Genomic DNA, 25,792 nt, shown 5'->3' on the forward strand with positions numbered 1-25,792 from the left:
AAATGTCACAGCGTGTAATTTCCACAGTTCACCGTAAAAATGCCGATTGAAAATTTAGAGGAAGAAGGGCTGGCCAAAAACCCAAATTTAGAGCTTGCACAGTGGAAATTCCTTCTGACAACAGACATTTACAAAGATGACAAGGAGATCAAAAAGAAAACTATGGATTTCATCATTGAAAATAGTAACTTTATCCAAATTTATCTGCCGAATTTTTGTAATGTCATTGTTTCCAGTGGGTGGGGTAGAATGTTTTCAGTAATAACAGTGGTCAGGTGGTAGCATTGTAATTCTCACCAGAAAAATTGAGGGTGGCATATAGTTGTCACCATGTTATTCTATCTGACCATTGGTTACCAAGGTGTTATACTTTGGTTATTTTTGAGGTTAAAGTTTTTCGGCAAGCTTTGTTTTTCTGTCATATCTTTGTTGCAGGAAGATAATTGATTGGGAAAAGAAAGTTAATAAAGATACGGGATACAAGATACAAATTTTATTTAAAGTTGGTGTTAATATACAGACAACATTAGCTATGTATAGCTATTGACCGACATAAATAACAATAGTATATTTAATAACAATTTAAATTTTAACATAATAAAGATGTACCTATTAAAAGAGTTACAACATTTGCAAATCAAAGTTTATAAATAGTACATGAGTTATACATACAAATTGGTTAAACCTGAAATACATCTGTTAATCTTGTTAAAAGCAAATAGATGTTAAAACACTGAACTGAAAAAGAACACTAATGCGTTTTTAGAAAATGGTTTAAGACATCTACCACATCAAATCAGATTTGTTATGGACTGATTAACAGCTGTATTTCAGAAGTCAATAAAAGCAGACAAAACATTGCTACAGACTGAAAAATAAAGCAAATCACTGAGCAACTAAAACGTGCATAATTAAATACAAGCAATCAGCACATGAATAATACTGAGTAAACTAAACACAAAATGTGAAGCCTAAGTGATTGTGATGGCCAGATACTTATAGATATCTTAAATGAGAATAGTGTGGAACAAGTTGTTATGTTTTAAACCAGGGAAAATAACACTTTAGATTTGTTTATTACAACAACCCCTGACCAGATAAAGAACATTAATTCACCTGATAATTTAGCGATCATGATGTTATTATGGGCACATTTACAAACTTTAAACCTTACAAAAAACAGCAAAAGAGAACATTTTTAGTTTACTCAAAAGAGGACTACAACACAATGAGAGATGATATGTCTAATTTTAGTAATGATAAATACTTTAACGGACACCAGAATAATCGTAGTGTAGAAGAAAATTGGAACCTTTTCAAAACAGCAGTTTTAGAATCTATAAAGAAAAACTTTCCAAGCAAAAGAAGTAAGGGATCGAAGTCAGTACCATAGATATCAAATAAGGTTAAAGCATTTGTCAAAAAAGGTAATCTTGTGCATTCAAGTTTTAAGAAAAGCAACATCAGACTGAAGAATAAATGGCAAAAAAATTAGACAATCAGTGAAAAAGGAAGTAAAAATTGCGCATGATACATATGTAAACAACCTCATCGGGGATATTAAAAGTGACCCGAAACCTTTTTGGAAATATATTAGTAGTAAAAGATCAGAAAAATCTGGAATTCCTCCGAAATCCGAAGATGGCAGGACAGTTGAATCTGATATTGATAAGCAAACGTATTGAATAATCAATTCACAAGTGTCTTTACAAAAACTGAATATCCATCGGTACCAGTTTCATTCAAAGAAGGTAATGTTAAAATGGAAAACATTATAGTGACACCGAAAGGGGTAGAGAAACTCTTAATAGGTTTAAATGCAACTAAAGCAATGGGACCCGATTCGTTACATCCAAAAGTGTTCAAAGAGCTCGGCTCAAGCATTGCAAACATACTTGCACATTTATTTCAACAATCAATTAATGTAGGTTAAATACCTGAAGACTAGAAAATGGCAAATATCTGCCCAATATATAAAAAGAAGGATAAATCTTCACCTACAAATAATGTAGTAACTAAAGTCTGGTATCATTGACTTGTTGTAAAGTGCTGGAGCACATTATTTGTTCAAACTTGATGAAGCATTTTGAAGCCCATAATATACTTGATAGTAGACAACATGCATTTAGGAAGCATCACAGCTGTGAAACACAACTAGCAACAATGGTTAATGACTGGGCATATTCAGTAGATAGAAACAAACAAGTGGACATTTTTATTCTTTTAATACTTTGAAAAGGCGTTTGATACCGTGCCACACAAACTTTTAAAATCCAAAATGCATAAATACGGTGTAAGATCCAATATTTTAAACTGGATTGACTCCTTTTTAGCTCGACTATTCATAGAATAGTGAGCTATTGCACTCGCCCTGCGTCGGCGTCGGGTCTGCGTCCGCGTCCCCATTTTGGTTAAGGTTTTGTATGTAGCTGGGATCTCAGTAACCCCTTGGGGAAGGATGAAAATTCACACCTTATTCATGTGACAAATGACTTTCATTTCACGGGTTCCATAAATCTATTTTTTTTTTTTTTACAAAATTTGCCCCCTTTTTTGACTTAGAAAAAAATTTGGTTAGGTTTTGTTGTAAGTGGGAACTCAGTAACCCCTTGTGGGAATGGATTTTTAAAACTTACAATTATTTACTGTGATGAATGTCTAATTGCACAGGTTCCCTAACTCTATTTTGCTTTTTTTCAAAATTATGCCCCTTTTTCGACTTGAAATTTTTTGGGTTAGGTTTTGTAGTAAGCTGGGATCTCGTATTATATGGGGAAGGATTGAAACTTACATACTTTTTCCTTCATGATTGACATGACTAAGAAGTCCCTATTACCTCTTTTTTTTCAAATTATGCCCTTTTTGACTTAGCGTTTTTGGGGTTTAAAATTTTTTTTGTAATTGATATCTCAGTATCCACTAATTGAATGGATTGAAAATTCACCCCACTTGTTCATGTCATGATTAAAAATGCCGTGAAGGTCCCTAACTCTATTGGCATTTTTACAAAATTAGCCCCTTTGATTGCAGTTTTTTGTTGTTTTTGTTGTAAAGGGGATCTAGTATCCAAAATTGGAAGGATTGAAACTTCACACCCCTTGTTTATGTATGATATGAATGCAGTACAGGGTTAATACCTCTACTTTGATTTTTCAAAAATTTTGCCCCTTTTTAACTTCTGTATATTATTGACAAGGCGTTGAATGTTTGAGCGTTGCTGTCCTCCGACAGCTCTTGTTAGTAAATGGCAGTCAATGGGGAATCATCCAACGTATCATCAGTACTATCAGGAGTACCACAGGGAACAGTGCTAGGACCTATCTTATTTTTAATACATATAATTGACATCTCTGGTAATATCACATCAAACATTAGGTTATTTGCAGATGATTGTGTATGCTTTTGGGAAATACTAACGGATAAAGACTGTGTAGAATTACAAAATAATATTGATAAACTAGGAGAGTGGGCAACTGCATGGGGGATGAGATTTCAACCAGTTAAATGTAATATGATGTCCCTGTCTAGAAAAAAATCAACTATAAAATATCAGTACACCCTTAAAAATACTCCTGGAATTCCTGAAGTCAATTAAATACTTGGGGGTTAATGTAACATGTGACCTTACTTGGAATAAACATATGAGCCGTGCCATGAGAAAACCAACATAGTGGGTATGTGACCAGCATGGATCCAGACCAGCCTGCGCATCCACGCAGTCTGGTCAGGCTCCATGCTGTTTGCTTTTAAAGCCTATTGGAATTGGAGAAACTATTAGTGAACAGCATGGATCCTGACCAGACTGCGCGGATGCGCAGGCTGGTCTGGATCCATGCTGGTCGCATACCAACTATGTTGGTTTTCCCATGGTGCGGCTCAAATTTATTATAGAAGAAACGTATAATAAGGCTTAAAGAATATTATTAAGAAGGAATCTACAGGCCTGTTCTCAGGATGTCAAACTACAAGCTTACAAAGGTTTAATAAGACCCAGTTCTAGAATATTCAAGCTCAATATGGGACCCCCATCAACAATATCTACAAGAAAAATTTGAAGCAGTACAAAAACAAACAGCAAGATTTATCACATCAAATTACAACTTTGACCCAGGAAGCATGACTGGAATTTTAAGCGATTTAAAGTTAAACCTCTAAAGGAAAGAAGGAAACAGAGTCACCTTATTTTACTTTGTAAAGGTTTAAATAACACTGCGTCAGTACCAGTGGACCATCTAGTTAAACCTATACGTGTTACCAAGAACAAACATGAGGAACATTTTAACCTTATATATGCTAGGACAGATGTTTATAAGTATAGTTTCATACCTAACACGCTACGCGATTGGAACTCACTACCACGTGATCTCATTCAGAGCTACAGGACCTCAGGAAGTACAGTGGAATCATTTATTAGTAGCAATAAAAAATTGGATTAATTATTAGTTCCCAACACTTGGCACAGGCGCAAGGGAAACCGCAATGAGATGTGTCACCGTAAAATATCAAGTCAGTTCTATTGCTTTTTATATCTTACTGAAAGTCACAGAACATTGCCCAAACATACAACAAAGTATTTGCAGGGCTGGGCCCATTATACCAAGGTCAAGTCACCAAGGTTTATATTAGGTTTTTTTAAAAGGTTAAATTTTTTCTGCAAACCTTTGTTTCCTGCCATAATTATCTTTGTTACTATGCTTATATCATATGTTATTTCACAAACATTCAGCATCAACAAAATATTTTGCAGTGGCTGGGCCCATTAATTATAGTCAAGGTCACAATTGTTATTTGGAAATTATTTTTTTTTTGGGTATTAAAGATAATGACTTAAAATTTAAAAATGTTTTTATAATCATCATCTGCATGTGACACTCCCATAACTTCTAATTTTTATTTTGATAGAATTATGCCACTTTCGTTCTATTAAAGTTCTTTTGGCAATCTTCGCTTTCTGGTATATGTAGTAAATTAAGATAAGACTTGAAACCTTAAAATTATCTTTATCATCATCATTGCTATAATAATAAATAAAATAAATAAATAAATAAATAAAAAATAAAATAAAAAAAATAAAAATTAATCGGGAGTTTACCCAAAGTTTTTATACTTATGTCCCGGGTATTTTTTGGGGACGTTTTTTCTGATAAAATTAATTCCCTCAAAAAAAGAGTCAGTACCCCTTCTATACTTGCCCTTTAACCCACGAGTGTAGGCTTTTTATTTTTGGGAAATATTTTCCTTTTAAGTGGGAAAATAGGCTCGTAGGCAAAGGTAAAAGGTCACAATTGAGCTCAAAGATCAATTTGTCGGCATATTTTGTGTCTGGAGAATAATAACTTATAAACTTTCAAGGTATGACTTCAGATTTAGAGATGTAGGTAGGTGGCACATGACAGTGTGAAGAGTGCATGAAACTGGGGTGTAGGTCAGAGGTAAAAAGCAAGGTAAATTTTGGTCAGACATAACGAAAAAAGTAAAAGTATAAAGACTTGTGAAACTGGATATAGGCAGTTATGGTAATGAGACGATGTGTGACTGCAGAATCTACATAAAACCCCCCTAAATTCCCTACCCACCCCCCCCCCCCCCCCCCCCCCACTTAAAAAAGTTTTTGGCCCAAAAATATAGATTTGTCTGTCGTGCGTGAACTGTCCGTCCCATCCGAGTTGGTGACACACCTAGCTGGGAAAAGTATTTGATATAAATTGATAAAAAACCTTGCATGAGTCTTTATCATGATATGAACTGCGCCCTCCTATTTTCGCTGGCTCCGCCCCATTTTCAGAGTTAGGCCCCTGAAATAGAAAAAAAATGCACATTTTACCTGGACAGCCAAAGCTCAAAAGTATTTGATATAGATTCATGAAAACCTTGCATAAAGTCTAATCATGATATGAAGTTTTGGCACCCCTATTTTCATCGGCTCCCCCCCTATTTTTATTAGGCCCCTAAATAGTAAAAAAATGCACATTTTCACCGTAAACATGCCAGCTCAAAATGAAATTTGATATAGATTCATGAAACCTTACATGAGCTTAATCATGATATGAACTGCGCACCCCTTTTTTCATTGGCCCCGCCCCTATTTTCAGGTTATGGCCCTGAAACAGTCAAAATTGCACAATTTAACTTGAACGCCTAGCTCAAAAAGTATTTGATATAGATTCATGAAACCATCACGAGTCTAATCAGATATGAACCTGCGCACCTTCTTTTTCCAATTGGGTCCGCCCTATTTCAGAGTTAGGCCCGAAATAGTCAAAAATGTACATTGCCACCTTGTGCCCGCTCTAGTCATAAAGTATTAATATAAAATGTTGAAAACTGCATAAGTTTATCAGATATAAACTTGCACACCTCTAATTTTTTGGCGGCTGCACCCCTATTTTAAAGTTAGGCCCGAATAGATAAAAAAAAATGTACTTTTTCACCTAATTATTGCCTAGCTGAAAAAAGTATTAGATGTAATTCAGGAAACCTGCTGGAGTCTTTAACGTGTGTGACCGGGCCCACACTGCATTTTTTGGAATCTAAGCTCTTGTTACAGAGTTATGGCCTTGAATAGCCCAAATATGAAAAAAAAAATGTGATGCTAAGCTCAAAAAGATAGGGCCTAGAATAATGAATCCTTTCATAAAATGTTGTGAGGCTTAGCATACCTCATAAGATGCAAACATTTAAAATTATGCCCCCATTTTGACAAATGTACCAGTGTGGGGGGGGCACACGCTGTGTCCTACAGACACATTCTAGTTTCATTTAGTTTCTTAATCTTTAGTATCCTGTCACCAACACACACACTTACATTTTTTTGTTCACCACCATTGTAAACAACCCCCCCCCCCCCCCCCCACCCCCCCCCACAAAAAAAAAACTTAAAAATTTTCTTTTTCTTTAAATATTGCTCCCATCCTCCTCTGATATAACCTTTCCACCTGCTCTTGTTCTCTTTCACAGCTTATATTGAATCAGTTTGTTGAAGTTTGCTGACTCGAAGTACATGTAAATCTTGTCTCAATATGGTCATTTCAACTTTAAAGATGAACAATAGAAAAACTTGAAATTAGTCCAAATATTACTATCATGCTTTATACATGTAGTGAAACCCAAAAATAACATGCTCTGGTTTCGGGACATAATTATTTCTATGTGATCATTATAACGGACACTTGTCGAAATCACTAGTCTTCCCCCTCTGATTCATGTTGGGAAGTTTGCAGTTATTTGCGGAGAACAGGCAAGTACTGGTACAGAACCAGGAACATTAATTTGTTAGGTTAACTGCCAGCAGTTACATAAATGAAATACTGTTGAAAAACAGCACAAATCCCAAAAAAAAATAAAACAAACAAACATGTGTGCTTAAAGTGACATGGAATATAATTTCAGATATGGCCCCTTTCTATGAAGAACTTTGCCATTCCCTGAGCTGGAAGATAGATCAAGCCTTGCTGAAGAAGATGAGAGCAGTCAATGAAGCGGAACTGAAGAAACTAGACGAAGCTATAGCTGATGCAGAAAAAAATCTTGGCGAATCAGAAATACGTGAAAATATGTTGAAAAAAGCAGAATACCTGTGTGCTATTGGTGATAAGGTATACTGATTAATTTATACCATTAATGTATTTAGATGGAAAGACATTTTCATTTAAGTATTTTATTTTTTTGGTCAGTTTTATAAACCAGTACATAATGTATTTCAGGAGGAATGCCTTTCTCAGTTTAGAAAAACTCAAGAGAAAACAGTGTCCCTTGGATACAGACTTGATCTTGTGTTTCACTTGATCAGAATTGGCTTGTTCTACATGGACCATGATCTCATAAACAGAAATCTGGAAAAAGCTCAGAGGTTTGTATTCATGTATATATTCAGTCTTGTTCATTTAAAAGTTGTACATGTATTGTATAAGTGTATCTCAATTGGCAGTTGTTTAGATAGACTATGCACCAGCAAAATAAACATTCACTTTGAAGATTGAGGTTTTAATCAAACATTTTGATATGGTATGGTAGATCTCTGGATTAACTCATTAGTTGCTGGGCTTGCATAAATGAGAGACATTTTAAGGAATAAAATAAAATTTTTGAGGTTGTTTTGGTAGTTCCCCTTTAATTTTGATTCATTCAAAAATGAATACTCCCAGTTAAATGAATACTTATTCCTTCTTAATGAATTTCTTTACATTTTAAGCTTCGTTTTGAAGATGTATTTTCTACAGCCTGTATTTGTTTATTTTATATACAGTTTGATAGATGAGGGTGGTGACTGGGACAGACGTAACAGGCTGAAGGTGTATCGTGGGGTTACTGTATGTTATACGAATTTCAAAGAAGCCCCAATCTGTTCTGGACCCCGTGCAACTTTCACATCATACGAGTGATGGACTCATTTTTTTGAAACATCCATGTTCTCGTAGCATCATCGCACAGAAGACGGCCCTTGGGAAAAAAGGTTTTACAGTGTGTTGAAATATATTTGAAAATTCTCATTCAGTCCTGTGTTTTGTGACTACAAGGAAACAGATCATTAAATTTAAATGCTTTTTATGTTAAATGAAGTGAAAAACATGTCAAACATAGAAAACAGTTTTCTTGTTGAAAATGCCTAAATTACTTGAATGACATATGCTAAAACCTAATGAGGATACCTACAAAAGCTGATACTTTTGTTTCCTTTGTAAATCAACATCAGTAGGAAATAATCAGGAATTAGAGATGAAGAGGTTTGATTGGTAAATTAAAAAGATATATATGGGAAACATAGTATTTACAAATCCTTTATAGTATTGAATTTTTTCATTGTGCTATATCCAAGTTATTGTTGCTTTCATGTCGGCTTTTCTGTTCATTACTTCAGGTTGTCAAAGGTTCTGAAATTTTGGAAGTCCTTCACAGTTTACCAAAAATTAGAAAATATCTGTTTTCATTATATGATACACATTATGGAGATTTCTTCAGATCATTAGGTAAGAATAGTTTACACTGGAAAAATGCTTATTTGTTGTAGTGCACGGCGACCCATAACAAAATTCTACAATTTCCATGTGATTATGTATTCTTCTTATGCTATACCGGTATCTTTCGACCATATCAGAAGATAGGCTTTTTTAGTAACAGCACAAGAATGGTGAAATGGCATGTAGAGAATACGCAATTAAAGGGATGTTAAACTAAACTTCACCAGGTTAATTCAAGGAGATTTTACTCTTTCTCCAAAACAATTAAAATAATCCCTCAGTTTCATGAAAATTAACAATTTAACATACCACAAAACTTGATCATTCTGTTAAATAAAGCAAATGACTTCTATATACATGTATATTGCAACATGTTTGTGTTTTTAAGTCTGGAAAAGGCCTACCTCCATGCAGTGTTGTGAAAAAATGTCACTTTCTACAACTTTGCATGAAAAGATGTATATTGGTATTTTCACCAATGATCATATTTATTTGAACTTGTACAGTGAATTAACTCAAAATAGATAGTCTTGCAATGAATAACCAAATGGACCTTTCTTACGAAAGGTCATATCTGCTACTTTGTCCCATTTGTGATCTAATTTAGAAAAGGTTGTGTCAGCCTAAGGACTTCATAAGATTGCATATTATCTGCTATTTGGATACAACTATATACCCGGTCATCAGTAACAGATACAACAGTTCATTATAAATGATTGTAAAATGGTGAATATACAATTTACAATAATTGTTCAGATAACTTCAACTCGATAAATACATGACAGTCAGTACTATCAGTATTTATAAACTTCAGCTGTGCGGTTGCAACATAAAACTATTGGGTGGGAGGTTGTGAAGTTGATTCTCTGGTTTGGCTTATGTTTTCTGTGATAGTTTGACAGGAGAATAATAAGAGCTATCCTACTCTATGTCTAAAATCATTCATCTTCCATCTCTCATTCATGTAGGGAAGTTTTCAGTTACTTGCAAAGTGCAAGTCTGTACAGACTAAAATACTAATTTCATGAGATAGATGGACCACAGAAACCTTGGGATCCGGACATTTGCCCCCCCCCCCCCCATGACATTTGCCTCCCATTAAAAAAGTGGACTGCTGGACATTTGCCCCCCAGTTGAAATGATAGATAGGACAATTGCCCCCCAGTGCTTATTTCTGAAACAGACATTTGCCCCCCCAAAATTTTTTTCCCCCAGTGACTTTTTAGGAAATTCGTACAAGACATTCTTCAATTTTAGGGTACATATTTTTTTTATACAATTTTTTAGTAGATTAATAGCCAAATTAACAAGTTTGAGTGTTAAAAAAATTGCATAATTAAGAAATTATAATGCTGTTTTTGAGCACTTTTATTACTCAATAATATGCTTTTTTACCCTTTAACGCCTAAAAGTAATTAACAATTTATCAAATTATAATTAATAAAACAGTTTTGTTTTACTGAAAATTGCCTTTTAGAGTAATTTTGATAATAAAACAACAACAAATACAGTTATATATACTGGCATATTGGACAAAAATATTGGGGGGCAAATGTCCATTCCAAAAATAAGCTATGGGGGGCAAATGTCCCATCTGCCATTTCAACTGGGGGGCAAATGTCCAGCAGTTATATATGTTCAACAAGATAGTTTCACCACATACCAGGCAATACAGATATTACTGATAGCTAAATGGGGCTTTAGTCTACAACTTAGATTTTTCTGAGTTGTTAGAATCTCAATGTGATTTCTGGCAACATTGTTATTCTTATATGGTCATCATCAATATTCAGTAATAATAAGATCCAGATATTAGTTAAGTAAGCCAAAATAAAATTTAGGCAAAATGACAGAGGCAGTATATAACAATGATTATGTTTTATGCAAGAACATATTATTTAAAATCAAAAATGATTTTTTTTTCTATTTACAGTAAACAATCGGGTGGTTAAATTCGTTTTTTCGGTTTTCAGAAAAATCGGATTGACCTACTTGATTTGTAAACAACTTTAGGACAGCCAATCACGACAAAGCGACAAAAGCGGTTTTAACCAATCAGCGTTGGCCTGCCAAAACCGTGGTTCGGGGGAAAAATGTAAACAAACAGAAGTTTTTTCAATAAATTTAGGACTTTGCTGTCTCTGTCAGACTTATAAATATAGTTTTAAATATAAAAATATGTCTTAATAATTAATATAGTATAAATTGGGGAAAACCAAAAAGCCTTGACACGGGTATATGGGTACATGAAAGAAGACACACGTAAAAATGAAGAGTGAAATAAGTTAGTTTTTTTCTTTAACTATAGTTTTTTATCATAAAGTATGGGATTAAGTTCCCATCTTATTCACGTCCACTGGAGGTCACTTTGACCTACTTTAGACTGTGAATTATGGTACACCACTCTACACGTAGCTATAAAATGTTGTTATATAATTGAAGCTATTTCTCGCCCATAGGTCTTAAAACCCGGGGGCGTGGGTAAACAAACTCAACACACACAAAATTATATATACTGGCTATTGGACAAAAATATTGGGGGGCAAAAAGTCCATTCCAAAAATAAGCTATGGGGGCAAATGTCCATCTGCCATTTTAACTGGGGGGCAAAAGTCCAGCAGTTCATTTTTTCATTGGGGGCAAATGTCCTGGGGGGCAAAAGTCCTACAATCAGAAACTTATATTAGTAGAGAGCAAAACCTAATAAATGGCTTAGTTAATGAGTAACTAGCCACAAAAAGTTACAAAACATGTCATATACCAAAAGGGTTTTGGCAGGGTCTGAAGTTTATCGGGGCTGCCGGCTTAAATTGCGAATTTTTGTGTGCGGACCGAGAAATCCAGATGGGGTCCAAGATGGCCGCCATTTTAAAATTTTATAGGTAAATTTAAAAATAAGGATGTAAATAATTTATGAAGAAAAACCCCGTAACTTAACTGTATTAAAAATATTTAAACTAACAATGTGTAAAAAAATATTATTTTTTGAGGTCACTCAAGGTCAGTTTAAGGCCGTAAAGGGAAGGTCAAAAGGTCAAAAATGTCTAAAAATTACTATTTATCTGCAATTGTTTTACATTCTCTCCAAAATTTTATGACATAACTGGCCATTTTTCATATTAGAACAAGTTTGTGTGCTTGACAATTTCGTTTGCAATTTTTTAGAGGAGTACATTTGGCTAAGATGGTTACCATGGTGAAACAAAATTGGTTCTAATATATCTGTTAATACGATTAGTTGGTGGAAAATTCATTACAAAAATTTAAAAAAAAACAACAACACATTTACAAACTGCATTTAATTGTTTGTAGGGGAAAGGTTCTTTTAAATGTTTTATTGTTGGGAGTGATTGAGGTCATTCAAGGATAGTTGGTCAAAATAGCAAAAAAGGATACATAAAAAACTCTTTTTTATATACCATTGTCACAGGGTGAGATAAATGTGCAGTCAGTCCGGGGCTTTGAACCCGGGACCCCCCGTTACAGGGCAAGAGCTCTACCGACCGAGCTAACGGCTGCCTGAAACATCTTCTCCCCCAATGTGACCCAAATTTGTACCGTGAATACACCCCCACAAATTGGAAATTCGTCCTCGAATTCTGGAGGTATATAATATTGCAAGCGTCCTAAGACTGCCCAAGCAAGCATGCCACGGTCCAATGTTGGGCGCAAAATGTCACAGGGTGAGATAAATAGGGAGTCAGTCTGGGGCTCGAACCCGGGACCCCCTGCTTACAGGGAGGTGCTCTACCAACCGAGTAACCGGCTGCCGGAACATCTTCTCCCTAACGTGACCAAGTTCGTACCGTGACACCATACAACGTTTTCATTCTTTTTCAAATGGTACAAAATTTTTATTTCAGAATAGACCTATGTGTTTACAATTTCATTGCAATCTTAATTAAGATATATTTGCAATATACTCAAAAAGTTTAAAAATGTTATAGTTTAGGTTTTTCAAGATAATTTTTAAGGTCATTTCATATTAAGGTTAAAAGTTAAAAAAACCATTATATCATTTTTAACTACACAAAATGACATTTATATCATTTTTTTTATCTATAATGTTTCGTTTCCAAAAAGACATATTCGTATTTATTTCCTACATTAACAAATAAACTTATTACTAATATGATTTCAGTTACAAGATCAATATTAATACCTGTATTTAAATCATCTTTTCTTTGTAGTTATAAAACAGTTAAACAGCACTTGCATGAACATCTTTAATTACAGTCGCTGCATGTTTCATATTGAAGCTTTATCTAAGTTCCAAGCTTAAATTGATGTAAACATTTTTTTTTTGTCTGAATTTTTAAAAAACTACTGCCTGTAGGGAGACAGAAAATAAGAACCAAGGACGGGTTTTATGCGAGATATAAAGAAATAAGGCTGTTTGTAACGTAACTTGAAAATATTTCTACGCTATTTTCTATCTCTGTGGTAATGCCAAAGCTCTTTCAGACATTATTTATGGGTCTAACATCAGATATAAAGTGAGAATGTGCAATAAGATGAAACAAGAGCTGTCCGTAAGACAGCCAAGCTCGACTATTCGAAATATTGTCACAGAAGCAGGAAATTATTACCCAAAATGTAAATATCAAAAGTGTTTTTAAATTCGAAAGGGGAATAATTTGACCAAAATACATATCAGAGTTATGGGGGCTTGATGCTGTCAACTAATTTTATAACCGGAGAAACATTTAAGTTTCAATTCAATATCTGCATTAGTTTGGGGATAGTAACTTGCATGTAAAACTTTAAAAGAATTTCCCAAGTCCAAAAGGGGCATAATTTGCCCAAAATACATGTTAAGAGTTACGGAAACTTGACCCAGTGAGGTTTGGGAATTTTATCTAGAAAAAAAATAAATAAGTTCCAAAGCTATATGCCTTTTTGGTAATAGCTGTATTTACTTGCATGCAAAACTTAAACCAGAAATTTTTAAGTCCCAAGGGGACATATTTTGCCCAAAATCATGTCAAGTTATGGGACTTGACCCAGTGAGGTAGGTAATTGATCTAGAAAAAGAAAAAAATAAGTTTCAAATCTATATGCCTTTTAGTAATAGCTGTATGTACTTGCACGCAAAACTTTAACCAGAATTTTCTAAGTCCAAAAGGGGGCATAATTTGGCCAAAATGAAGGTCAGAGTTATGAGACTTGGTGTTCAACTAGTTTAATAACCCGAGACACAGTGAAATTTCAATTTAATATCTGCATTTGTTTTTGGGGATAGTATTGCAATTTCAATTTTGTGTGTTTTGACTTGAGTGTATGGATGCAGATGGTAGGTGTATATTCCAACTATGTCATGTATGGATGGATAAGAGTTTTATATATATGGTAGAGTTTTGACATTTTCACTGGTTGTTGTGATGTTCTTTTATGAAGCCTAAAGTTAAATTTGCATTAGAAGCTATTCTAATTAAGTCAATGTTTTCTAACAACTATTTGAATTTGGCTTTTAAAACTTTGAACATTGTTTTATATTAGTCTTACTGTAGGCAAGGTACATAACTCTGTCAAGTAATTTTGGGTGAATTATGGCTCCTTTTCGGATTTAAAAATTGGTTCAGACTTCGTACAAGTCCATTTTTGTAAAAGCTATTTGAAATGTGGCTTTTAAACTTTTAGAACTGTTTATTATAACAGTATCTACCAGTAAACAAGAGTAAGTAATCTGTCAAGTATTTTGGTGAATTATGGCCCGTTTTGATCTTTGAAATTGGTTCAGATTTCGTATAAGTCCATGTTTTGCATTTATCTAATTTTAAATGTGGCTTTGAAACTTTGAACCTTGTTTATTATATTAGTCTCTATCTGTAGCAAGGTACTTAACTCTATTACATATTTTTGGTTTAATTATCCCTTTTTGGACTTGAATATTGGTTCGGTTTTTGTACATCGTACATGTTTGTCGAATATTTGTATTTGACATGTGGCTTTTGAAACTTTGAACACTTGCTTTTTTATCATGATTTCCATCTTAAGCCAATAGTTCAATATTTTGGGTGAATTATGACCCTTTATAGATTGGAAATCAGTTAAAAATTTTTCCCTCGGGCCATATTTTTGTCAAACATGTTTGTCAAATGGCTTTGACCACTTGTTTACCATCATAGCTACAAATGTAGGCAAGACTACATAACTAGGACAAGTTTCTGTAGCTCAGTTATGGCCCTTCTTTGACACAGAAATTAGTTAACTTTTGCAAAACCCTTCCATATTTTGTCTAAACTGTTTAATATATAGTTTGGTGGATTCATGTACAAGTTTTTGAAAAGACAAATGTTACAAACTTATTTCTATTGTGTGAAGTAAGAGAATCTATTTGGGAGGAATGCACAGGCCAGTCGAGAAATTGTAGGCAAACGCTTTAGAAGAAGTTTGAGTGGTTTACCCTTTTTAAAAACTAAATTAGGTTCTAGCAAGATCAAGTTAGTTTGTTTATAAATGGTTATGTTTTTAGTCATTTCATCTGTTAAATTTAAAAACAATCAGCTGAGTCAGACAAGACTTTATTATGAAAGCCATGTTGGAGGTCATGAAGAATGTTTTTGTTTCGTAAAGGTGAAACGAAGCTTAACAAACATAGGCATAAGCCAATAGTCTGCTAAGTTACTTGGGTCTCCCTTTGAGAGCGGGACTAATCTGCTAGGCTAGTAACCAAAGGAGATAGGTTTGGGAAAATTATTACCCGAACTCAACAATTTATACCCAAAGCGCTTAAGGACAATTGGGTGAATATAGTCTTATTCTGAAGCTTTGTCCGATTTAAGGTTAGCTAGCACTTTTAGACCATGCAATTCTCCCAGTTAGGATTTAAAAAATATTTGGATACTGGCAATGTTACAATAGAAAGATATAGACCCTCTGTTTTTGAAAACCTTTCTTGTTTTTAAAGTTATGGTGATTCGTTGGCCAATACAAATTGAAATTTGGTATCTAATAAATTTGCTTTATTGTTTTTATTTCATGGTTCCTGAAACTGCAAATTTAAGTTAGATGTAAATATTTTCAGAGTTTAACTAGAAATATATAATAAAATTTATATAGAAAAAGGGCAATTTGACGGTTTGGGAAAAACCATTAGCAGTTTTCATTTTCCAGTGACTTGCAAAACATTTTGTGCTGGGACATGTTACCACAAAAGCTGCTTTGTACAACCATTTTACATGAGTAGATGTTAAAGCCGACGGAAATTGTAGATATCAAAAAGATTTGAAGATAATGTTTATTCTGAGATGAAATATAACTAACTGTACAAAAAATACTTTCCTTTTGGGTTGGAAACGTTTTTTAAATATGTGGTTAAAATGCTAAAGGAAGCGTTATATCTGCAATATTTTGGGAATATATTTTAATGATTAAGATGTTTGAAGAAGACATGATAAAAAATAACAATCGGATGTAGATTATTTACCATACCAATTACAAAATCAAATGTTGCATATGTAACTAAAAATAATTAATTAAATTTTGTTTAACATACTATTTTCAACTTTGAAAATGGAACATCTTCAATATTGTTGTTAACTCAGGCGTTGGACGTCCCTAATGACAGCGTGGTGTTAAAAACGTATTATATACTTAGTATGAATAAATTTCTAAAAATTTTCGTTAAAAAGTTTACAAAAACTTTTTGGGTTCATTTGTCGATAAATGATATTGTCAATAAACGTATTGCAGTGGTTTATGGTGAAGGTATCAACCGCTCAACCCGGGGTCTCTGAGTACGAGCCCTACTGGGGTCATGACAATGCAAAAATCATATGGCATCGGTACTAGTTTTTCCCGGAGACGGATCCAGAGTGGTTCAAACTTTCATCATAATCAAGCTGAAAAAAGTACATCCTAATGGACATTAGTTTTACAATGGCTTGGGTCATTATAGCCAGAACGCCTACCGAAACCATATATTAACTTCGTGATCTTTACGTCTACAATTGTCTTCTACACAGCCAAACGAGCAAAATATGTATCATTTTATATGTTTTAACAAAATACAATCTTTAATAGAAAATTCGTTTCAATTTAAAAAATTGAAAATGTGTATAGGGTTTAGATGATTTTTTGGCTATTTTCACCCTTTGACTTTGAATATGACCTTGAAAATGGCCGTGACCGGTTTCCCCTAACTAGATCTAAACTAGTGGCTATATTGAAACGCATTTGGTTTCACCCTGGTTACTGTATATGGTAACAAAATTTTTCACCCTAAAATAATGCAAATGAATTGTCATACACACAAGCCTAGTCTGATATATGAAAAATAAAATGTAATGATATTCATTTTGGAGTCTCAGAATGAAGAAAAGTTGCAGCTGAAACGGTGATTTTAGACCGTATTTGACCTTGTGTATGGCCATGAAATGACTGGGTGATATAACATTTATTTTAAACTTTTTTTAGTTCAAATACCTGTATGCCTTTAGGTCACATGTGTTTTCTTCATTGATATTTAATAGCCTTATTTTTGACGCGACTTAAAAGGACAATAAAAAAAATAGCGGTCATTTTAAAACACTGCAATGACATTGACCATGTTAAAAACTGTCTTTCATAAAAAACAGGTTTTCTGTTACATGCGTTTTCTTCATAAGTATATCTAAATCTGCCTAATAGAGATTAAATTCCGGCCATAGTAAAGAACATTTAGGTATTACTATAATTACCAGATCTATCCTCTCAATTTGTTAGTGAAAAAGTAATTTTGGTCTATTTTGACCTTGACCTTGACCTTGAAATGACATTGACCAGTACCAAAATTATATCACTTCTTTTTACTACACACAACAGAAGTAAATTTGTAACATTTGTTCTTTTCAAAAACTTGTACATGAATCCACCAAATAGATCTGAAATAACGGCTATATTGAAACGTATTTAGTTCAGCTATGGTAACCATAGTAACCAAAATGTACTCCTGTAAAATAGTGCAAATGAAAGTACAGTACACACAGATCTACTCTGATATGAGAAATGACAGATTACCGTATTTTGGTGTGTATAGGTCGCGGTAATGTACAGTCCGCATCTAATTTTTGCTCTGGAAATGGTCGGAAAATTTAACATCTAGCGTATTAGTCGCAGTTAAATTTCGGATTTTTTCCCCAGCAATATTTAATATTTACCGGCAAAAAAGTTATGGCGGCGGCCATATTGATGCCGCGGACTGAATTATTATCAGAACCTGATTGGTGGAAATCGGACTGTGTTATTTTCGTTCCCAACCGTTTCGTACCAACAGTAGTATCGGTAACAGACTACATCAAAGAAAAGCGGCTTTTTGACACTAATTGGCAGCAGACGTCTGTTATCATGCAAGTTTAAGTGTGAATTGTTTGCACAGCAATTATAACACCTTTCCGTGTCATGTAATTAACCGCGTTCTTTTGATTCTGAGTAAAAAGATTAGCAAAATATCTGTTTTTGGATTTTTTTCTTTTATTTAAAAATCAAAAGTAAAAAATAATCATTCAAGCTTTTTAATACACTAAGAATTAGTATAAACAATGTTTGGAATGGAGGACGGATCTATCCGGATTTTATCCAACCCGGAGTACATGTCAATGGCGTCCAGTAAAACGAAAGTAGAAACAAACGTAATTCAGACTGCAAAAACATCTTTGAATTAAAGTCATTCGTAATTTTAATAGTCTGTATGGGTTATTTACGATATATTTTATTGAAAGTAACCGCTATTGGTTGAAAAGCCGCCGATATTGATATTTTTTATCCATTTTGTTCGTTCGTAACAGATGCACGTAATTTTGCGAGAGCTACAGTCAGAAAATTGGCCCGAAAAAAAAAACTGCTGGCAATGTTCTGTCGTATAGGTCGCAGGAACTTTTTCAGGCAGCAAAATGGGTAGAAAAAGTGCGACCTATACACACTAAAATACGGTACGTCATTTAGTTTGGAGAAAAAAAAAAAGAGTGTAGCTAAAACAGTGATTTTAGACCGTTTTTGTCCTTTTGACCTTAAGTATGACCTTGACATGACCTTGAGTGACCTCGAGAATATAACAATTATTTAACACTTTCTTAGTTTAGATACTTGTATGTGGTTAAGTCACTTGTGTTTTCTTTATAAATATTTACTAGCCTTATTTTCAAATCTACGTATAAAGACTAAAATGGCGGCCATCTTGGACGCCATCTTGGATTTCTCGGTCCGCACCAAAATTTTGCAATTTATGCCGGCAGTCCGATAAACTTCAGACCCTCCCAAACATTTTGGTATATGACATATTTTGTAACTTTTGGTGGCCAGGTTAAATGCTAAAACTGGGGGTTTGCTGCTCTACTATATGCCTTCTGTGGTCCATCTATCTCATAAAGTCTTTTTTGTTGACTTTCTTATTCTTTACTTATTTGGCAGTATTGGTCAATGCTTCAAAGTGATCTGATTATAAGAACTAGTTATTAAAGTAATTTGTAATGTCCCTTCATAGACAGATTGATAATTTAAGGCTGTACCTGTATCCAGTCGTAGTATAATTATATTGATGTAACATATCTTCTTGTTTTAGCGGAGGTTGAAGAACTGATGAAGTTTGACAGATATTTGAATCCTCACTACAGATATTATGTTCGTGAAATGAGAATTGTAGCCTACAATCAGTTACTGGAGTCATACAGAAGTCTGACACTGGAATATATGGCTGATGCCTTTGGTGTTACAATACAGTTTATTGATCAGTAAGTACTTGCAGGCTCTTTTGTTGGAAAATCATATTTTTATGTTGGAAAGATGATAGCTATTGTATTTATGAAAACAGGTAAGTACAAGTTATTGTAGTGTTTACAACTTTAATAATTATAACCCCTTTTGAAGAAGGAGTGCTACACTGTTTTGCAGATGTCGATCTGTCGGTCCGTAGACCAATCCATTTCCGGATGATAACTCAAGAGCGCTTGGGCCTAGGATCATGAAAGCTAATAGGGAGGACCCCTATTGATTTTGAGATCAGCAGGTCAAGGTCACAGTGACCCAGAAAAGTTAAAACAGTTTCGGGATGATAACTCAAGAACGCTTGGGCGTAAGATCATGACAGTTAATAGGGAGGTTGATCATGACCAGCAAATGACCCCTATTGATTTTGAGTTCAGTAGGTCAAAGGTCAAGGTCACAGTGACCCAGAACAGTTTAACAGTTTCCGGATGATAAATCAAGAACTCTTTGGCCTAGGATCATGAAAGGTGATAGGGAGGTTTGTCATGACCAGCAGATGACCCCTATTGATTTTGAGGTCAGTTGGTCAAACGTCAAGGTCACAGTGACACGGAACAGTTAAATGGTTTCCGGATGATAACTCGAGTATATTTGGGCTTAGGATCATGAAAGTTGATAAGAAGGTTGGTCGTGACCAGCAGATGACCCTAATGATTTTGAGGTCAGTAGGTCAAAGGTCAAGGTCACACTGGCCCAGAGCAGTTGACAGTTTCTGGATGATAACTCAAGTACGCTTGGGCCTAGGATCATGAAAGTTGATTATGAGGTTGGTCATGAGCAACAGATGACCCCTGTAGATTTTGAGGCAAGTAGGTTAAAGGTCAAGGTTACAGTGACCCAGAACAGTTAAACGGTTTCTGGACAATAACTTGAGAACCCTTGGGCCTAGGATCACGAAACTTAATAGGGAGGTTGGTCATGACTGGCAGATGACCCCTATTGATTTTGAGGTCGGTAGGTCAGAGGTCAAGGTCACAGTGACCAAGAACAGTTAAACCATCTCTGGTGGTAACTCGAGAACACTTAGACCTAAGATCATGAAAGTTGATAGGGAGGTTGATCATGACCAAGAGATGACCCCTATTGATTTTGAGGTCAGTAGATCAAAGATCAAGGTCAAAGTGACCTGGACAAGTTTAACCATTTCTTGATGATAACTTGAGAAGGTTTTGGCCTAGGATCACTGAACTTGATAGGAAGGTTGGTTATGATCAGCAGATGACCCCTATTGATTTTGAGGTCAGTGAGGTCAAGGTCAGTGTGACCCAGAACAGTTTAACAGTTTCTGGATGATAACTGAAGAACGCTTTGGCCTAGGGTCATGGAAGTTGATAGGGAGGTTGATCATGACCAGCAGATGACTCCTATTTATTTTGAGGTCAATAGGTCAAAGGTCAAGGTCACATTGACCCAGAACAGTATAACTTATAGTGGCCAAATACTTTCTGTTCCTTGTGCAATTACTGAATGCATCAAGAGGGCCATTTCGTGTTCTACGAGCTCTTTTTATGTTTGTAAGAAGTGACTATAATATAAATTATGGCCCCTTTTAACATGGTTGAAATTATGCATTTAAATTTATCATCATTAGCATAATAACATTTTCATTTGTAATAAATTGTAATAAAATAACTTAGTTATATATTATTATTAAAGTTCAAAATTTATTTCCAAGTATTGGCCCTTCTTTGACTTAGAAATTGTCAAATAATCCAGCTTACTGTCTTAAGAACAGCTCTTTGTTCTGTTTGACAATTGTGTTGTTAGTTGTCCTACAGGATAGAAAGATTTTTTTCGGACCATAGAAGTTACAAAATAATTATGTTTATGTGAATATTTTTTTGTTTCAGAGAGTTGTCACGGTTTATTGCAGCAGGTAGATTACATGCCAAGATAGATAAAGTTGGAGGAATAGTTGAAACAAACCGACCAGACAGTAAAAACTGGCAATATCAGGTACATTTTTTTTTTGGATAAATTTCATCTTTACATTTAAGAACAGGTAGCTGGTTTGTCATCAATTGTCTGTTGCTCATCAACGTGTATCAACTGGTTTGCCTAGTTTACCTGAGCACAATGTACTTAGATTAGCTTTTTGGATCATTGGATGTCCATTGGCTCTGCACAGAAGCCTTGTCAGAAATCACTTGCCCGATTTTAAATGACCTATAGCAAGATTATTCAGATTATCAAAAAAGAAACTTGGTTTTTTGTCATTTGATTGTGCGGGTAATTAGCAAGAGAACACTGGTAAATCCTGGTATATATTCTAGTAAAATGACTACCTCAACAGAATGACTTATATTACTATGGAAGATTTCACACATTCACAACAATGTTTTATCATGGCTCTTTTTTGTTCACTGGGAGGGAGTTGTTCTTTCTCGTTATCGAATAGGTCATACCTGTTTGACCCATTCTTATGTTTTGAAAGAAGTTCAATCCGAATGTGTACCATATCAAACACTGCTAACTATTAAACATACTTTAATCAACTGTGTTGACTTTGCCCCACAACGCAGTATATACTATGGCATTCAATCTTTGAAAGAGTTATTTGAAAAAGTTTCAGTCAGAAATATTTTATTGTTTTTAAAGCAATAATTATTAGGAATTTATCAAGCAGACATTTTAACACATACGTAAATACATTTTTACGTATATGATTTTAGATATGCTTTACATTTTTAGCTCACCTGAGCCAAAGGCTCATGGTGAGCTATTGCGACCGCTCAATGTCCGTCGTCTGTTGTGCGTCGTCAGTCATGTGTCCGTCAACATTTTCTAAAATAATCTTCTTGAAAACCACTGGGCAGAATTACACCAAACTTCACAGGAATGATCGTTTGGTGGTCCCCTTTCAAAATTGTTCAAAGAATTGAATTCCATGCAGAACTCTGGTTGCCATGGCAGCCGAAAGGAAAAACTTTAAAAATCTTCTTGTCCAAAGCCACAGGGCCTAGGGCTTTGATATCTGGTGTGTAGCATCATCTAGTGGTCCTCTACCAGAATTGTTCAAATTATCCCCCTAGGGTCAAATATGGCCCCGCCCCGGGGGTCACATGGTTTATATAGACTTATATAGGGAAAACTTTAAAAATCTTCTTGTACAAAATCACATGGCCTAGATATTTGGTATGTAGCATCATCTGGTGGTTCTCTACTAAAATTGTTTAAATTATCCCTCTAGGGTCAAATATGGCTCCGCCCCGGGGGTCACATGGTTTATATAGACTTATATAGGGAAAACTTTGAAAATCTTCTTGTACAAAACCACATGGCCTAGGGCTTTGATATTTGGTATGTAGCATCATCTAGTAGTCCTCTACCAAAATTGTTCAAATTATCCCCCTAGGGTCAAATATGGCCCCGTCCCGGGGGTCACATGGTTTATAAAGACTTATATAGGGAAAACTTTGAATATCTTCTTGTACAAAACCACATGGCCAGGGCTTTGATATTTGGTATGTAGCATCATCCTGTGGTCCTCTACCAAGATTGTTCAAATTATCCCTCTAGGGTCAAATATGGCCCCGCCCCGGGGGTCCCAAGTTTTACATGGACTTATATATGAAAAAAAGTTTAAAAATCTTCTTGTCTGAAACCATGATACTTTGATATTTGGTTTGTAGCGTTGTCTTATGGTCCTCAAAATTGTTCAAATTGTACCCCTGGGGTGTAAAGAGGCCCTGCCCTGGGTTTCCCAAGTTTTATATAGACTTATATAAGAAAAAACTTTAAAAATCTTCTTGCCTGAAACCATATGACCTATGCTTTTGATATTTGGTATGATGCATTGTCTAGTAGTCCTCTACCAAAGTTGTTCAAATTATGCCCCTGGGGTTAAAAGAGGCCCTGCCCTGGGGTCACTTAGTTACTATGTGAGTTATATAGGAAAAAATACTTAAAAAATCATTTGATCCTATTTCCAAGACTGTTGAATTATAATTACCTGATGACCACAAGTAATATGATGTCACTTGACTGTGACCTTGACCTACTGACCTACTTTTTTGTTTTTTAAGATACAGCCTTGAAATTTTGATGACATACACAGTTTTGCACACCAATCGTAAAACTGAATTTCATTGACCATGAATATGACCTACTGACTTTCTTAATATTTTATCATCAGTTTGATCTTTGAAACATGTAGCTCATATTACTCAGGTGAGCAATCCAGGGTTATCATGACCCTCTTGTTACATAAATGGTTTTAGATATGCTTTACATTTTTACAGAATGTGCTTAACATTTATACATAAATGATTTTAGATATGCTTTACATTTTTACCTAAATGATTTAAAGTATGCTTTACAATTGGCGTTTTCAATATAACTTCTTTTCGGCGATATATGACCATTTTGTGTCGATTTGCCATAAAACCCAGCGCACTCACTTGAACAATATTACAGCATTTTGTTTTTCAATTTCAGGAAACTATAAAGAAAGGCGATATACTACTGAACAGGGTACAGAAACTTAGTCGAGTTATCAACATCTAGCAGAAACCTTATGCATCATTCTGTCACACCACATCAGCTGATCTTTTGATTCTCGCAATCATTTCCTAACTAAAACACTGCAGAAACACTGGATGCAGAAAGTGCTTTTCTTTATAGAAAAAATACTCTGTTGCAACAGTCAACGATGCTGTTTCTGCTAATAATATTAAATATTCATCTTAATCTCACATTTTAAGTGCAAAATATTAGTGAAAAAGTATGTGTGATTACCAAGTAGATGAATTAATTGATATATTTAACTGCGCTTATCATTTCCTGATTCACTTTCAACAGACATATTTTATATGAAAACAGGAACAGGAACGTCCTAGAAAATGAAGTGTCACAAGACAACTAAGTATTAGATTTTTTGTGATGCCAACTGAAATTACAAAACTGAGCACACTCTTTAGATATAAGATCTTAAATCTAAAGTTGTTACCTTCATGTTGAGAAAAAGAATATTTATTTATGAAACTGTTCTTGAACAATTAAAAAAAAATGTTTAAATCTAAGCTGTTGTTTTTATTTTGTTATCTCTGAAAGAGATTCAATAAACTTCATTTATAACGAGTATGGTTATAATGAATTTCCAGTTATAATGCCCAATTTGCTTTGTGAAATCAAACAGTTACAGCAATCACGTTATAGTGAATTGTAATATATCAGAAAGACATTTTAGCTTGACTGTACAAAGTACGGAGAGCTGTCCTACTTGACCCAGCTTATCTCTTTAATTACTTCATGGATTTTAATCAAACTCAAAATAGTTATTCCTCTTTATCACCCTCATCATATAGCACAAGGGCCATAACTCTCACACAAATATTTCATGAATTATCCCCCCTTTTTACTTAGTGTTTCAGATTAAAGTTTTGATGCACTTTCACTCTAACATAGTTATTACCAAATGGATTTGATTCAAACTTGAAATAGTTATTCAAATCATCACTTAAATCATATGACACAAAGGCCATAACTCTTGCACCAATATTTCCCCTTTTTACTTAGAATTTCGGGTTAAGTTTTGATGCACTTTCACTCTATCTCAGTTACTAGCTCACCAGAGCACAAGGTGACCTATTGTGACTGGTCATTGTATACTCAGAGGCCACAGTTTTGATTCAGTCTTTATGAAACTTGGTCAGAATGTTTGTCTATATGATCTCTAGGTCAAGTTTGAATCTGGGTCATGTGGGGTCAAAAACTAGGTCACTGGACTACCAGTTTATAAGGAAATTGTGTGCTATAAATTTATAAGAATATCCGGATATAACTAACAGATTTTTTTGGTTAAAAAGAGTTTGCTGTAACTGAAGTTATTGTGCCCAAATTCCAAGTTTGAATAAAGGTCAAGGTCTCCAAGGTGTAATACTTTGGTTATTTTTAAAGTTTTTCAGCAACCTTTGTTTTTCTGTCATATCTTTGTTTCTTTTGCTTAGGCCTAAAAAAAAATTCTTTGTTTCCGGTAACATACTCGAAAAAATTAGGGTAGATAGGTCGGAAATTTAAAAAAAAAATTATTTTTTTTATTAAGGGAGACTTTTCATAAATTATTTTTGTGTCAAAAAATGAATACAAATAAG

At 34.5% G+C, this 25,792-nt stretch overlaps 1 protein-coding gene across 1 annotated transcript; it reads left to right on the top strand.

The window, feature by feature from the left end:
- The first annotated feature begins 11 nt into the window (after positions 1 to 11).
- LOC123529997 (26S proteasome non-ATPase regulatory subunit 6-like) lies at positions 12 to 24,721 on the top strand. Its single transcript, XM_053521058.1, has 8 exons — positions 12 to 184; positions 7,390 to 7,595; positions 7,704 to 7,849; positions 8,246 to 8,377; positions 8,785 to 8,966; positions 19,498 to 19,666; positions 21,551 to 21,656; positions 24,138 to 24,721. Exons 1-8 carry the CDS (start codon positions 40 to 42, stop codon positions 24,204 to 24,206), a joined length of 1,155 nt encoding a protein of 384 aa, XP_053377033.1. The 5' UTR covers positions 12 to 39; the 3' UTR covers positions 24,207 to 24,721.
- The last annotated feature ends 1,071 nt before the right edge of the window (positions 24,722 to 25,792 follow it).

The sequence above is a fragment of the Mercenaria mercenaria genome, chromosome 13 (genome assembly GCF_021730395.1).
Source record: "Mercenaria mercenaria strain notata chromosome 13, MADL_Memer_1, whole genome shotgun sequence".
Lineage (NCBI taxonomy): Eukaryota > Metazoa > Mollusca > Bivalvia > Venerida > Veneridae > Mercenaria > Mercenaria mercenaria.